Here is a 17,406-nt window from a genome sequence, read left to right on the forward strand (position 1 = left end):
ATATAAAAATGTTATTAAATTAAAATTGACTGTGTATACTGACCCGTTGCACGTTATTTTTGGTTATGTTTAAAAAGTATGGACCACGAAAACGGCCTGGGGCAAGGACCACAATCTGGGAAAAAGTTAAAGTAAATAAATTGGACAATTAAGTTAAATTTGATATATTGTTAGTACAAATATTACCTCCCTCAACACTAAGACACAACCAACAACAATGTGTTGGCCGTATTGTGGGTGGTCCTTTGCTTTGTAATGTAGGCTTGCCCCAATGGTTGCAGTTGGGTCCTAAATTAAGCATTATGTTATTATTAAATGAAATATTTTTAATGAAGTATACGAAAGTTTAGTATTGATACCTTCAATTTAAGTGTATAATTGCCGTTGCCTGTTGGGGTCATGGAGTCGACAAAAGCAACAACAGTTGCAACCCTTTCTAAATTATGGTCTATGTTAATCAATGGTGTCACTTCTGGTAGTCCTATTGTTAATAAACAGATACAACACATTATTTTAATTGCGTTGGAATATTTAAAGAGATAGACATAAATAATGGAAGAAACCTCTGGATTTTACATAATGTAGAGCATAACGCCAGGGGTTAGTATTGAAAACCATGTTGGCAACTCGGCCAATATTTGAATGCAATTGTTGTGTTGATAAAGGATTATCAGATTGCCTGTTGGTGATCTCAGCTTGCACCATACCAGCAGGTCCAGGAATAACAGTGGGTATGTTAAATGACCTAAATGTGTGGTCATCATTATCGTCTCCAAGTTCCTGCGGTGGTGGTGATAATGGAGACAATGGTCGTTGTTCTGTAGTGTCATCAACTTCCTTAGCTGCCCTAATCCTTCTCCATTGAGATAGTAATTGTTCATGTATGATTTCTTCCTCTGACCGAAGTAAGTGTTGCTCCTCATCGCTGTCTGGCACGTAATCCACTCCTCTACGAGACATTTCTAATAATAAAAAAACAAATATTATTGTAATATTATTATTTGATTTTGTCATTTATTTTATATTTATCATGTATTTCAATATAAATAAATTAAAGAAATTTGATGTACAGTTTTTATTTACAATTATTAAATAATACATTCAGTATATATATATATATATATATATATATATATATATACTTTTTTTAATGATATTTATAGTATTTTATAATTTAGTTAAACACGGTACGTACAATTATTTAAATTAATTGAAATGATTTAACTTATAATATCTGGAAAATAATATCATTTGAGTAGGTTGAGGATATTTCATACGTTTGTGTTTAATAATTTCAATATTTTTACTTAAATGTGTTTATTATAAAAATTAAAATACTGCTTAAATATTTTATTTATATTAACTTAGAATATAAGTAACATATATTCAAATATAGGTATTTTTTTTATTAAATTATTTAATTTTAAATTTTTTTATCTTACATAGCATTTATTAAGTATCAAATTTATTAGAATATGTGTTATAATAAATATAGTATTGTATTTTAATAGATAGTTCATATACATGACATTTGATTAGAACATGAATTTAAGGATAAACTGAAATATTGAATTGTTATATTAGACTTACGTGTAAAGATGAGTAGTAAATACGTCAAAATAATTTCAAACCTGCAATCCAAGAAGACAAGTATATTGACAATATATATATGAAGTATTAACAATTTATATTATTGTCATATAAATATGATATATAAAAAGATACATTAATAGGAAAATAACACTTACAGCAAGGAAGTCTAGCGGAGAACAATAAATGTAGGCAAAGCAAAGGATGAACACTTGGGCGGAGAATGAGAGGCATGATGTATAAATAGAGAAACTGGAAATTACAAAAAACACTGGGTCCACGCGGCATTAAGGGAATGGTTGGTCAAAGGCTGGTGAGAAGTGATGTGATGCGCCATGTCCGTCGTCACAAGTCAGACGGTGCTGAGTGGTCACCTCATGCAGCAATAAAACAACACAAGGCGTGAAGTAGTACAACTTGTGTAGGCAGCATTTCATACAGAACACAGTACAGAAGTATAAGTAAGAGAATCGTAATATAGAACACCACGTGTTCTTAAGTAAAATAAATTAGTTAAATCAATATAAAATTTCATTTGTTGTACAATACATATATTTTTTTAAGATGTACAGCAAGCCGAGGACATGAGACCTAAGTTCCAGCATTTTGGTTGTCTATAAAATTAACTTACCATTTATACAATACATATATCTTTTGAACATGGACAGCAAACCGAGGACATCAAATCATTTCAATTGTCATCATTATTTGACACCTTCATCCGCAGAAGCTACTGACCGCATAGTGGTGGAATGGAAGTGATTCATTTATTTTGTGTGACTGGCAAAGTTGAAAGATGGAAATGGTTTTCCAATAGTTTATTACTTTTAATTTCGTTGTCCAGTGTGTAGACCTTTGTTTTGGTTTTTCATTGACGAAATAAGATGCGAAAACAAAATATCAAATCATATGGTATGCTTTTTTATATACGTGTTGTAGAATATTAATAAAATAATAAATGTTTTAATTATTATTTATTAGCGTCGTAATTTGATTATAAATGGTAATGTGTATTGTCATTTGTGAGGTTCAGTTCATCCCTACCTCCTCTTTGTACAGGAAAAAAATGAGTACAAACAGCTCTCAGCCAAAGGTTTATGTCGTCTTTGAGGGACGGAACCCAGGAATTTATTACTGTTGGGAAGAATGTGAAGCACAGGTTAGTGGCTACAAGGGTAACAAGCATAAATCATATGCCACGTATGATGAAGCATGGTCCGCTTGGATAATGTACTGCAACAAAGAAGCCAATCAAGACAAAAAAAATAAAAACAAAGGTCACACAAAATGTCGAAAAGAATCAACGAGTAGCGGAGAAGGTTGATTTTTCCATTAATTTATGAATAAATATGTATTTTAAAAATTGTTAATTACTTTTTGTTTTTTTATTTTCTTATTAGGTAGTAAGCCACATGATATTGCAGAGGACAGTAATTGTGAGGTGTTTCTTGTTCATCAAAGCATGGGAATATTGTTGTCTGACATATGTGCCGTTCGTGGTTATCCTGACCCAATGTTCACACTGGAGCGAAAACAGATTGTTGACGGAGTTGAGTATCATAGGTACTATGGAACATTGGTTACGGGTGATGTTGGGAACCTGGTTTCATTGGGAAAATTTGCAGCAAATGACTACGATGCTCAAGAGGATGTGTCGGCTTCATTGATTCGTCGACTACTAGCAGCAACGGGTAAAAAGATTCGTGACTACAACTACTATAATGTTCAAATCCTGGAGGAAAAACTTGAAAAAACAATGAATGAAAATTTGGAGCTGGAGATGGAGGTTTGTATGTTGAATCAACAGATGGCAAATTTCAGAGCTGCGAAGGAAAAACAAGAAGAATGATTGTTTGAAAGACGTTTCCTACTCCGCCCTAGTGACTGAATGTTTTGCTGGTATGTTAAGGACATCATAAATGTATTTCTTGGTTTTTTGATGTTTTTGGATGGGGGGGTGGTTATTTCCTTTTATGAGAATGTTTTGTGATATGCTGTATGTATATAAGTTGTCCCTTTTTTAAAAATGACGAATGTGTTATCTTCGTGATAATTGTTGAACTTCCACTCAAGTCACCGAACATTGTCTTTATTTATTTATGCACTCAACAGTGACTGTTTGCGTTATGCGGTGCAATTATTTGTCGTGAATACACATGTTACATACACTTGCATTTACTTTTCTTTTAACATCGACAAATTGATTCATATTTGTTATTTCATGGGAGTCTGGCTGTTTTAATTCAGTCGTTAATTATAAACATTTTGTGTCTATAATTTGTGTTCATTGAATGCAGTCAACTTCATTATAAACTAACAATACAATTGTAGCGTGAATGATTACAAATTATAACTCAGAACGAAAGTCATGTAATACAGTATGTCTTGCAATAAAGACAAACACCATTACCCTTTTTGTACATATAGGATCTTCGGATCATGAGTAAAATAAAATTGAAGTACATCGTCGACCAAAAAGTTGTTTGAACACACAAAGTCATACCATCCTGCAGCCATGTACCTTTTATGACAACTTCCCTTAAGTTGACATAAATATTGATTACCTTCTTCATCTTGTATGACTATTTTTTGTTGTTCATTTGAGATAAAATCTCTAACAACTTCAGATGGAATAGTCTACAATAACAACATTTTATAATTAGTCATCAAATAAAATATTAATTAAAATCATTTTGAGTACTTAATTACTAACAAAACTTACCAACGGTTGTAATTGAAATAAATCATCCTGACTAATTATTTTGATCCAACTTTTGTCAAGCATAAACGATTGTAAATTATCTTCGTCTTTTCGAATATCATAATTAATCTCGAATTTGCTTGCAGAAAAAACCCTTATTAAGAACTTATTATGCTCCACATAATGAATCCATAGCAGATGATTCTTTTTAAGCTGATAACTTTGTACCAGTTGCAAAGCACCTCTCAATTGGAAATCAACTCCACGTGAGTCGTATTCTAATTGAAAACAAAATTCATTTCCTGCAGGATCACTAATCAGCGCAACGCCAACATTCATCTTATGTTGCCAAAAGAAATTAAAAGTTCCTCCAAGTGGCAATATATCCTGGTATAAAAGAATATAACATCAAATTTAAACAAATGAAATTACATAATGATACAAAAAACTACACACATTTTTTTTATGGAAGATTAAGTGTAAAATGAGTACCTCTTCCTTATTTAGGTTGGTTTTGAAAGTTTGCCAAAAGTTGGTTGAAAAGTCAATAGTACTTGGGTCCATCAATCGGTTTGGAATTGGATAATCTATTTCAACATATTTTTCATTGTATATACGTACATGGAAATAATTATTTCCTATAAAGTGCAGGAAAATAATATGAACTGTCTTCATTTCATAGAAATTTGCCATACGAGTGCAGCCACTTCTAAACCAATGCTTATGTTTTCTTTTACAAATTTCAAGTGTGGTGACATTCCCGTTCGGATCCATGGCATAACATAAATCAGTCAGCAGATGATGACCCCAAAATTTGTTAAAGTACTTGCATATTTTCATTGAATCCTGTATATTCAAATTTAAAGAGTTGCATTACAAAAAAAAACGACTTTATAAACAGTACTACTTAGCATTAAACATAAAATTAACTTACTATTCCCGGGGTTAATTTTGAACCGGAAGTCTGAAACCAGTTTTTGAAGTTGTCATTGTTTAGGGTTGTGGATGAAGATGCCATTTTTAAAATCTGAACCAATAAATTTGTTTACTAACAATTATTTATGTTGTTGCATTGTGTAGTTGAAATAAAATTGAAATTGAAACTGAAAGTGAAAAGCGACATACCTGGATGACACAACGATGAAGTGAACTGGAAATAGATGGTTTTGGGTTGTGGAAGACGGAATGTGAAAAGCCTGTGTTTCGTGAACAAAAACAGCAGTGTTGCTTTTAAGTAGAAAGTTGAAAGGGTTTACATATAGCCTTTTCCTCATGAACGGTTCCTATTTCAGAGTTAAATTCTTTACATAAGTTATGATTACTCTCCGAAGAATTCAATAAAGGGTTTCACCTTTTTGAACGTGCACAACCCATAATGTCCCTTTCTATTCAAAAGACAAATTTCGAATTCCACAAGCAATAATTATCCGCAGTATTGAATATCGGGATGAGATAGTCTAAGTCATTGCATATATTATTACCTTGCATTTACTTCAAATGCAATATTACGGAGTTTTTTTAATAAACACCAATAATAACGTTTAAGTTATGAAATAATTTATATCAATTAATTAACTGTTGGAAAAAATAAATTAACATTTTTTTTAACATAAACATTTTGTTACGCACATATAGTTATACTTCAATAATCTTAAATAAACCCTAAATATATAATATCATTTTACTTTTGTCATTTGGTCATGATTAGTTAACATTAGAGTCATCATTGTAAGTAACTAGCATAGTGTATTCATATTTTTCTCCTTACACAAACATACCTAAACTCTATTAATGTTAAATATAATTAAAGTACATATAATATGACTTACTTTAATTAAATATAAAAGTCATATTTAACCCCCTTAAACACATACACGTAAACTTTAATTAATAATTTTAAATATAAACTACATATAATATGACTTCCTTTAAATATATACAGAAAATAATGTATTTAAATATAAAACACATTTTGTTAGTATTTACACACATACAGATAAAGTATATTAATATGAAGTATACAGTACATATAATTAATTTTGTATTTGTTAATTCATTTATTAAAAATTGTAAAGTAGTTAAATTCAAATATGCGACTTTAATTACGCAAAGGAATGAACCTGATCCAGTTAAATTCACTTAAAATAAACGAGTCATTAAAATTAAATAAAAATGATGCAAATTAAAATTAACGGTTGTAATGTACGGACGTGGGACCGAAGGGAGGTCCAGTTATTGGGAACAGATGTGGGGTATATGGGGATGCAACTTCTAGTATACATATAACTCTTCGTATATGTCATTTTTGGTATAAATATGACCAAAGGGATTTGTTAGTCATCATTGCTTTACTGCAGAACACAGAGTGTACGGTAATTATCTACAGTAAACATCATCCTCAAAAATGGAACTCCCAACGGACTTAATAGTTGAAAGTTTTGTTCGAGCACCCGTTAAATCAGTGTGTAGAGCCAAAGCGGTGTGTAAACTTTGGTTTTCTTTGTTTGCCCGATCGGACTTCGCAAAAAGGCACTACAAAGAATCCAAAATCACTAAAAAGGTAATGTTCTTTTCATGTTTCTTAACTGAAGTACTATCCGTAGACGCAAGCAAGCCTCTTCTTGCTGCAGATGCAAGTTGCATTGTTCCATACCCAATGACCTACTCCAATGCATACATGAAAATTATGGGTACATGCAGGGGCATGATACTTATTTGGCTTCCTACATACTTCTTCATTTGGAATCCGTCAACCGGGTTTACTCGTTGTTTTTTTGCATATCCACCTACTATGAAAATCTGTGGTGATTATTTTGGTCTCAACTACTATGGATTTGGTTATGACCCATCTGAAGACAATTATGTTGTGGTTCAAATTTATCTTAGTAAATGTGATCCGTCTCATCGCGCTCTCGTCTATTCTGTGAATGGTGCTTCATGGAGGGATTTCGAAGATGAGTCCCTTTTGAGAATTACCTATCCTTGTATTTCTGTTCATCAGGGAAGTATCGGTGTGTATTTTGGCGATTGTCTTCACTGGATTACTTCAAACTGGGAAACCAATGTTGATGTTATTTTGGCTTATAATTTGATTGAGTCAAAATTTTATCAACTAAATATTCCAACGGAAGTTAAATTACAGGACTATACTCTTTGTTGTTTGAGAAATATAAGAGATTGTTTGGCATTTTGTACTGTCATGAGAGATGAAAACTGGGACTACATGGTCGACATATGGGAAATGAAAGAATATGGTGTGGACACTTCTTGGACTAAGTTGACATCTATGGAAGTCAGTAATGACTTTCCAGGATTTATGTTGCCGGCTTGTTCTTCAGATGATTCTATTTTATTTGTCAACAATCAAACGGGACTTTTGGCAACATGGAATGCAATAGATGAGACATTACAATATAGGAATTTTGGCCATGTCACAGAATGTGAGCACGAGATGATAGTGTGTGAAGAGACATTGCTTTCAACCTAAGTTTAATGTAATTTTATTATTTTTATGCTTTTGTTACATTATTTGATGTAGTATAATCTTTAATATCATGTATTAATTTATTAAACATATTATGAAATCCAATTTCTTGACTATATATTCAATTATATAAATATAATATTTGATATTATACATTTTATATCTGATTTTTTCAGTGCAGTTTCAACGAACAACTTAAAAAAAATGGCTTATTCAATACTTTAAAACTGATCATATGATCTAACACATTTTTAAAAAAAATAAGTAGCTAACAAAATGCCTTATTCATGGAATTAAACCCTAAACTCATTAAACACAGACCATTCGGTTGCTTTTCAGACATACACGTATGCAATTCAAATTCCAATACACGAACGTAGCATCAAAAGCTAATAATTTCAACTACTGTAAATTGAATTTAGTTTTTAACTCACTTAAGTGCACTCGAAAATCAAAATATCAAAACTTTGTTATAATTTTTTCTCCTTTAATCTCCAATTTTGTTAAATGTTATTATTCCAAACTTTGTTACTGCTTCATCTTCATAATTAATAAATTTGGTTTAGGGTTTTTGTCTCCTTTTATCTCCAATTTTGTTAACTGTTATTGTTAAAGTTTGATTACATTCATGAAAAATTAAAATCCTATTGTTTAATTATAATAATATAATGTAATAAATATTAACCACGGGAGATGGTTTGGGAATACCAAAGACATTATTATACGGTAAGGTACACACCTGTGGTTTTGATTTTCTCAATGTACAATCATTAATTGCCCAGTACCGCAACTCTTAACGTTCCAAACAAAAATCGTGGGCCGAATACAATCGGTCACTTTATCACTCTCTCAAGAAATACAAGACAGCAACAGCAACCCCCTTTCATCTTCTCCGAAAAATCATATTGTTGCCACAGTCATCTCAAAAACTTCAAAATCGTTGGTTAGTTAACTTCATCATCTTCATTTCATTATGGTTGTTTAGGCAAAAAATCCTTTATTTTACGGCTTAATGATTTTCATACTTCAGTTAATATAAAAATCAAAATTTTACATGTTAAATTCGTTCATATCACTGTTCTTCGTCTGTATTCTGTAATACAAAATAAAAAACCCATTGTTCTTCATTGCATGTATCCTTAATGATCATTTCATACATTGCATATATTCTTTTTTACATTATCTATTTTTATGTCTACGGTTTAGGGTTTATATTGGATGCTGGAAATAAACCCTTCAATTTACTTGTCTTTCTTCCTGTTGAAGACATATAATGGATTATTTTAACGACGCTGATGACCAAAACCCACCAACACACTTCAGATCTGACGTTTACCCAAATAAGGTAAACTTATTTTATGTTAAATAAAATAAAATAACAAAATTCAATGCTATTAACAACTTATGTTCTTCCATATTTTTGTTTTGTTTTTTGTTTAGGGTCGCATCCATTTAAATGGTCAATTTTACAAATACTGGATCTGTAAAATTGAACCAGGGGAGTGTCTCATTACAGACCCTCAAGGAAACTCCTTCAAGGTTTACCTGAAAAATTTATGTAAAACTGTTGGTATCTTTAACAAAGGGGTAAATGACATGATTGCTTTTTATGGGATAAAAGAAAAACATATTGCTGAGTTTTGGTACAAGGGGTCAAACGAATTTAACTTGCGGATCTTTACTGCTGCTGAAGAGGAAATATCCTATCCTAAAATTAAAAACGAAATTGGCCAGAGTTCTACAAGGTACATATAATTGCGAACCTATAGTTCATTAAGTTTAATATGTTAATTATTTATTTATTTATTTATTTTATAATTAATATGCACTTTTAATTATCTCAGCAACGTTAATGTCCCAGTTCTCCACCCTGACAATGAGATTATAGATTTAACGGAGGGTGATTCACCACCACGTGAAGAACAACTTGTACAATTGCCTTTTCCAACAGATCATATGCCAAGACATCCTGTTCCTTGGTTTCACACTATAACCAAATCTGCAGCAAGTGGAAGACAACCTTTGGTATGGAATTACATCATTATTTTAAAATTAACAAACAATTTTATTTCATTAATCAATATACATAATGATGTGTATAATTGAATTTCAGTATTTTCCGGTCAAATACTTTCATGTTTGGGGCATTCACAAATACAATTTGTGTGTCTTAATCAACGAACATGGAGACATGATTGAAGCTGACATTAAAAAAACATCAACACAGCGAAACAAAAGGGAGTTTTATGTTGGGAAGGAATGGGGGCAGCTTATTAAAGGCCAACGATACAACACAGGCATAAGACTTAAGATTGAAAAAGTTCAAAACTTCAACTTCCTGATCCTACAAGTTAACAAAGCCTGACTTGGCCTTCTCATTTTATGCTTCTTTTAGAACTCTTTCACTTAATTTAACTGGTTCTGTATGATGACATGGTTTTTTGTATGATGACAATCTTGTTTTTTTTATTACTATCCCTATTAATAATTATCACAAATGGCACGCTACTTTTAAAATTTTCTTAACTTATTGCGTAATTTAAAACAGCTTTATTTTTGTATACAATATTATTTTTTAATTTATATCATAATTGGTTGCTGATGTTTTTAAAAATATGTTTAAGGTTTTATATATATACTAATAATGACTAAATTGTCAAATGTGACAACATATATTATGTAACAATTTTCATCGGCCATTGTGCTAAAAATTAGTTTGTTTGTAATTATTACCATGCGAGATGTACAAATGTACAATAAAATTTTAACTTTTCATTTCTTATACAACATTTTAAAAATAAATTATCTACAAATATACTTAAAATATAAAACAAAAGATAAATGTATATAAACAGGTGCATACATAAAATAAGCAGTTGTACGCAATTTGAACAAAACATTTATTAAATAATTTATATAATCAAAGTTATTAATTATTACTTTATGACGAAATTTGTTTTTATATAAAGCGGTAACCAACATTAACACAGATGGGAACGTGAAACCAAACAATGCCTATTAAAATTTTAAAAACACAATTTTTAATAAATTTAAAAAAAAAATTCAAAAAACAAAATTTAATCAATTAGAAAAAGGAAAATAATGAATAATGTAATTAAATAAATTAATAATATTATAAAATCAATAATTAAGACTGAAATAAACTTGAAACATATTAAGAAAATATTTATTTATAACACATCGTACATTAAGATGAAATTTAACATATATAAAAAAAAAATTTAAACACTTAACAAATTTGATAATAAAATAAAATATATAGATATATATGCCACGGTTTCGGTAACTAATGGGAACGTTAAACCCTAAACACATGTGACCCTTCATTTGGTTTCCATTGATACACGTAAGCATTTATACTTCCAAGTTCCAACTCCGAAACGCACGATCAAAGAGAATAATTACACGTTTCAGAAAATTATTTTTTCTTCATACACAGTTACACACCATTCCAAAAATCTAGTATTCATCTTCTTCGTCTTCCATCTGCCAAAATCGTAATATCCATTCAACATTTCAACGGATTCACCCAAAATCACCGCCTTTCCATTTCGCAACGCTAAACAGCATCTACTGGTATGCTTCTATTTCATTAAAAAAAAAATTTGTTTTTACTTAATTTTATTCAAATTTATGTCTTAACACATAAATATTCAGGAAACTTATACCCTAAATGTTGTTTTACCTTTCACTAACTTTGGGTTTTAAATGTATATAATTTTTTCTTTTAAACCCTAAAATCAAGTATTCATCTTCTTCCTCTTCCGTCTGCCAAAACCCTAATATCCATTGAACATTTCATGGGTTTCACCCAAAATCAACGCCTTCCCTTTTTGCAACCCTAAACAGCATGTACTGGTATGATTCTATTTGCATTCGACAAATTTATATTTTTAGTTGATTTTATTCACATTTCTCTCTTAACACATAAATATTCAGGACACTTAAATGTATGTTGTTTTACCTTTCAGTAACTTTCGGTTTTATACTATAACGAATATCATGAAATATTTAACAAACCTTGTGTTTTTTATCATTATTATTACTGTTATCATAACCAAAATCATTGATTTTAAAACTCTTTTCTTCGTCCCATGTATTGTCTTTGTTGCATGTTGTTCTATATTAAATTAAAACATTCAAATGCAGAAAATGGACACTCTTATGATTTCTGAAATGGATAACATACTGAAACACTTCAGATCTGAGTTATCACCGAATAAGGTTAACTTGTTTTATATTTTTTCTTTCGAATTCCATATAAATGGTTTAATACTATTATAAAGTATTAATAATCATACTGATCGTTGGTTGAATTCTTTTGTGATTGTTAGGATCGGATATTTTTAAATGCTCAGTTTTACAAACACTGGAATGGTAAGATAAAAGTAGGAGAGTGCATCATAAGAGACCCAAACGGGAACACCTTTAAAGTTAATTTGAAAAATTTAGGTCAAACTATTGGCATGTTTTATGGTGTAAAACAAATTCTAAATTTCTATGGTCTGACATCCACACACATTGTTGAGTTCTACTACAATGACACTAACATTTTTGATATGCGTATTTATAATCTTGCTGAGGAGGAAATATGTTATCCTCAGTTGAAAAAAGAAACCAACAACACTTCAACAGATATCGGGTAAAGTTTACATACACATAAACCCCAATGTATTATTATTTTTATTAATATTTGTACTACTAAATTAAACGTTTTTATTTTCTCAGCATCGATACTGTGCAAGTTATGCAACCTGAAATTCAAAATCAAGATTTAGTTGACAATGATCAAACCATTCCAGCAACCCAAATTGAAACACATCCTGCCACCCAACTTGAAAAACATCCAATGACCTGGTTTCCCACGCTGACAAAAGCCGGTTCAACCGGACGACAGCCATTGGTGAGCAATAAAATGAATTCTATTTTTTTTATTTATAAAGCAATATTAACATTTATGACCAACAACTATTACTCATTGCAGTATTTTCCAGTAAAATTTGTTCATGTCTGGAACGTTAACAAGTACAAAATTTGTGTGTTGATTGATGAGCAAGGAAATATGGTCAAGTCTGACATCACAAAGTCTACAAAGCGAAACAAGAACGAGTTTTACGTCGGCAAAGAATGGGGTCACCTGATTAAGCGACAAGGATACAACCAACACCAAATGTTGAAAATTGAAAAAATGAATGACCCCAATTATTTAGTTTTAAATGTTCAGAAAGCTTGATTCTCACCATGCCCGGCTTTACGGGAACTACTGCTACTTCAAATTTAGAACTCAACATTTTATATTTTGTAATTTATTTTTTTGATACTGGTACTTTAATATTGTCATCCATTATTATATTTTTATGTGTTTAATTATTACTTGCATGAAAATATTTACTTTCCTTCTATGCTGCCCAAATATATATTTCGTTCTCTTTGCCCTAAACACCACACACCGATACACCTCCACAATAACAAAGGTTTCTTTATTAATAAATTAATTTTTTTTTATTTACACTTTTTATTTTCTAACAATTTTTTTATATCGTTTTTTGTATTATTACTCCGTTGCATGATTTTATTTTTTACTTTAATTTTCACCGTATAATTTCAGGAATAAACCCCAAATTTGGGATTATACTTTCCACGTCATATACAACACCTACCTCAATCGCAACCCAATATTTTCATAATATATAAATATTATAGTTTCATATTACAAAATATGTATTTTTAAATTACAGTAACACAAAAGTTCAATACAGAAGCCTCATTAAATTTCTACTAATGACTCCATTTCATTGCAATCAAAATACAATTCTTATTATACTCCTATAACCGAGAACAAGTTCAAAAATGACACTTACAAAAAATGCTCATCATATAACATTTAACGTGATTAAATACCAATTATTACCTATTCAAATTAAACCATTAACCAACCCTAAACGAAACCCGAAATTCATTCAATAAATTCAATAATTTACTAATTTATTATTAATAATCAACTCCTTTGTTAGTGTATAAAACAACCAGCCCTTTGTTTTTTCTATTATAGTAAAATTATAAATTAAATCTAACTAATAAATTATTTTTTTTCTTCTATCAACATACATTATTTTAATGCATATTGTATGTTCATATTTTTCTTAATTACAAATCATCAAAATATTAATTATATCTTTTATCAATTGAACTAATCATATTACAAAATACAATTGCTGCAAAAATAAACAACATAACGGTATTCCATCTTTAATTTTCCATCCAAACTACATCAACTGATCTATCATAATTTCATTACTGCATAATATTTACCAACTTCAATTAAAAACAATATAAAATAAAACTCCTCCATAAATAACCAACAAACATCACATTCATCTAAATGTTCAATCCAAACTATGTCAATTCATGGATTTCCATTCTACTGCATCCGTCATCAATTGTATATAAAACCTGCAAATCAAAATTAATATCAATTATCAGCAATTCATTAATTGCAATATTACACATACACAAGTAAAATACTATAACATCATAGTAATACAATAAAATTTAACTAACTACTCCTCATACAGCTACAATAACAGACTTCACTTACTAATTCATAAACATTACCTGCATCACTGAATGCTGGAGATAACGACACTTCATAACTATATATTGATCCTGACTGTGAAACAGACATCTCAGCAACACCATTATCAAATTCATCGCATTTGTCAAACAAATCTTCAATGTATTCATCTTCCTACAATCCCAACAATGACAACATTACACACATCACATTTAACTCTGTTTATAAAACAAATACATAATTTTAATATAACTTATATTCGTTACCTCTTCATTTTGGTAAGCTACATAACTTTCTTCAAATTCACAACTCATTCCACCTGTGCTTTGTTCCATATCATCCAAATTTTGTTGTCTTCGACAGGTTCTCATGTTATGACCTATTTGTTTACACAAACTACACTTAATACTCTTTTTTGATTTCCTACTTTTGCCCCATGAACCTTCAACAACAGACCTTCCTTTACTTCTAGCAATGGCAGGATTTCTTATAACTACACTGGATTCATCACCCAATGCATTGCCTTCTTCGGATTCATGACCTTTTTTACCTCTTATTTCAACTAATTCATTTACAACTTTATCCCTTTTATCAACATAATCATCATATGTTTCACATGCCAAAGTACTAAGCTCTTTAAAATACTCCATTAATGACAAGTATCTGGCATCTTTCTCAGAGTCCCACCTATGTGTACTAACATTGCCCTTCACTTCATCCTTCGCCAACTTAGTCCACCTTTTTAACACCAAACATTTTGGTAACTCTGATACATTCAGATGAACCAACACTGCAAGTATATGATCACATGGAATGCCGACTGATTCCATTCTTAAGCACGAACACTTCAAATCACACGGTCTTGATTGATATGACACATGCCATTCTTTATGCATCATTTCATATTTTCTCACTATGTATATACAACAACCAAATGTCTGCTTGCAACCAATGACCCTCATCAAACATGAACTATGAAGCTGATCACGAAATAATTTGAATATTTCTTTCGTATAACACTTTGCCCCCGATACCTCAAGGTTATGAAAATCTGTTTCTGGAACAGGATCACCATGAATTGATGCAAAGTCAGCTTCAACTTCCCTATGACGCATATAACTCACAAGACGATTAAATTGTTGAACAAACTCTGTCAGATTAATCTTCGGATGAATATATTTTTTCAACTCAGAATGTAATCCTTCACACCGAGAAGTTGCCCTAAAACCAGCAAAGAAAGCCCCTCTAATATAAGCTGTACACCACATCTTCCTCTTTTCAAATAACTCTATAACCCAAGGATGATCATGCAACTCAAACTTGTTCAACATTTCAGACCACTTCTTTCGAAATTCACCAATTTCATACTCACCCAACATGCATTTTCTTAAATCCTTTGTAAATGCTGGCTTCTTAATGTTAGTTGTCGCATTTCTTAATAAGTGCCATGCACACAACCTATGGTTTGAATTACGAAACACCTTTCTTATGGCATTTTTCATTGCAACATCACCATCAGTGATAATAGATATTGGTGACTTTCCTTTCATGGCTTCTGCAAATTGCTCAAGTACCCAAATATATGTTTCTTCACTTTCATTTGAAACAATAGCACTCCCAAATACTATCGTATGATTGTGATGATTAACACCAGAAAATACAACTACAGGACATAAATACTTATTTTTCCCATATGTTGCATCAAAAGCTAACACATCACCAAAAACTTCATAATCCATCTGCATCATGCCATCACACCAGAACAAATGCTGCAATCTGTTTTCCTCATCAACAGTGTGACCAACATACATTACAGGATCATTGCGTTTTAAACCATTCAAAAATTCCAACGCACATTTTGAATCCAAACCTTGCAACCTTCTTTGCCTTCCAATTTGATTGTATATGTCCTTTTTACAAAAAGAAAGTCTCTCATAACCTCCAGGCTGATCTGCAAGTGACCCATAAATATGAGGACTACTTATGCCAACTTTTCTCATTTTATTCAACTGCATAATATCTAACTCACTCATATCTCTATGAGAAGCTAACATTCTACAATACTTATCTTCCAAAAAACTATGGTTGTGATCATCCACAAAATATGTAATGTACCATAGTCCACATGTGCTATCAATATGCACTCTTAGTTTTGCTTCACATCCGCACCTTGTCACCGGTGTTTCCTTTCGCTTTCGATTCTGTATGTTCATACGCCGCTTATCTCTAAATCCTTCCTTGAAACAAACAAATGTTTGTTGTAATTTTTCCCCCTTAATATTTCTCAAAATCTTGCTCTTTCTTGCAGCAAATCCATTAACTCTTGCAAACCAGTAATAAAATAAGTAAGTCATCTCAACACTTACAAATTCAACATTCCTGAGTTCATAGGGACTTAAATGCAAATCTAAATTAAAAATATCATCCAAAGTAGAAACTATCACCCCGTTTTCACTGTCAAAAACCTCAGATCTTCCTTCATTAACAACATTTTCCACTTCTTCTTCACAATTCTCCTGTAAATCAATAACCAAATTCTCATCTTCCTCATCCTCATCCTCATCCTCATCCTCATCCTCATCCTCATCCTCATCCTCAACCTCATCCTCATTTATATTATCTTCTCCTTCATTTATTCCTTGAAAATTATATACTCCTTCATTTATGCCTTCAATGTTTTCTACTCCTTCACTTATGCTTTCACAATTATCTACTGGGACCTAAACAATTTTAATCCTCAATTAAACCTTTTATGACCATAACAAAGTTAAAAACAATATCCACATACATCATCACAGTTATGACACACATGACACAACGCAATATTAAAGGACGCAACCCTAAACATCACACAAATGTCATTTACCTCTATACTCCAATTCTCAAACTCCATTCTACTTTCACGTTTACAACCAATAAATCAATGTATGAACCTGAAAACACTTCCGCACCAGTTAATCTCTCTATTAACTGTACACACCAGCAACAGATGTATCAACAAAATTGCACATACATATCAAATCAAATGCAAATTAA

At 31.0% G+C, this 17,406-nt stretch overlaps 2 protein-coding genes across 2 annotated transcripts; one reads left to right on the top strand and one right to left on the bottom strand.

Annotated features, from left to right (window-relative positions):
• Positions 1-6,695: 6,695 nt before the first annotated feature.
• Positions 6,696-7,778, top strand: LOC145955146 (F-box/kelch-repeat protein At3g23880-like). The gene has a single exon (XM_083069855.1). The coding sequence runs from the start codon at positions 6,696-6,698 to the stop codon at positions 7,776-7,778; it is 1,083 nt and encodes a 360-aa protein (XP_082925981.1).
• A 3,230-nt stretch (positions 7,779-11,008) lies between these two features.
• On the bottom strand, positions 11,009-17,263 carry LOC145955147 (protein FAR1-RELATED SEQUENCE 5-like). Its single transcript, XM_083069856.1, has 3 exons — positions 17,237-17,263; positions 14,637-17,090; positions 11,009-14,544 (listed from the first exon to the last, which is right to left on the bottom strand). The coding sequence occupies exons 1-3, from the start codon at positions 17,261-17,263 to the stop codon at positions 14,353-14,355; spliced, it is 2,673 nt and encodes an 890-aa protein (XP_082925982.1). The 3' UTR covers positions 11,009-14,352.
• Positions 17,264-17,406: the final 143 nt, after the last annotated feature.

The sequence above is a fragment of the Cajanus cajan genome, chromosome 2 (genome assembly GCF_000230855.2).
Source record: "Cajanus cajan strain Asha chromosome 2, NIPB_CcT2T_4, whole genome shotgun sequence".
Lineage (NCBI taxonomy): Eukaryota > Viridiplantae > Streptophyta > Magnoliopsida > Fabales > Fabaceae > Cajanus > Cajanus cajan.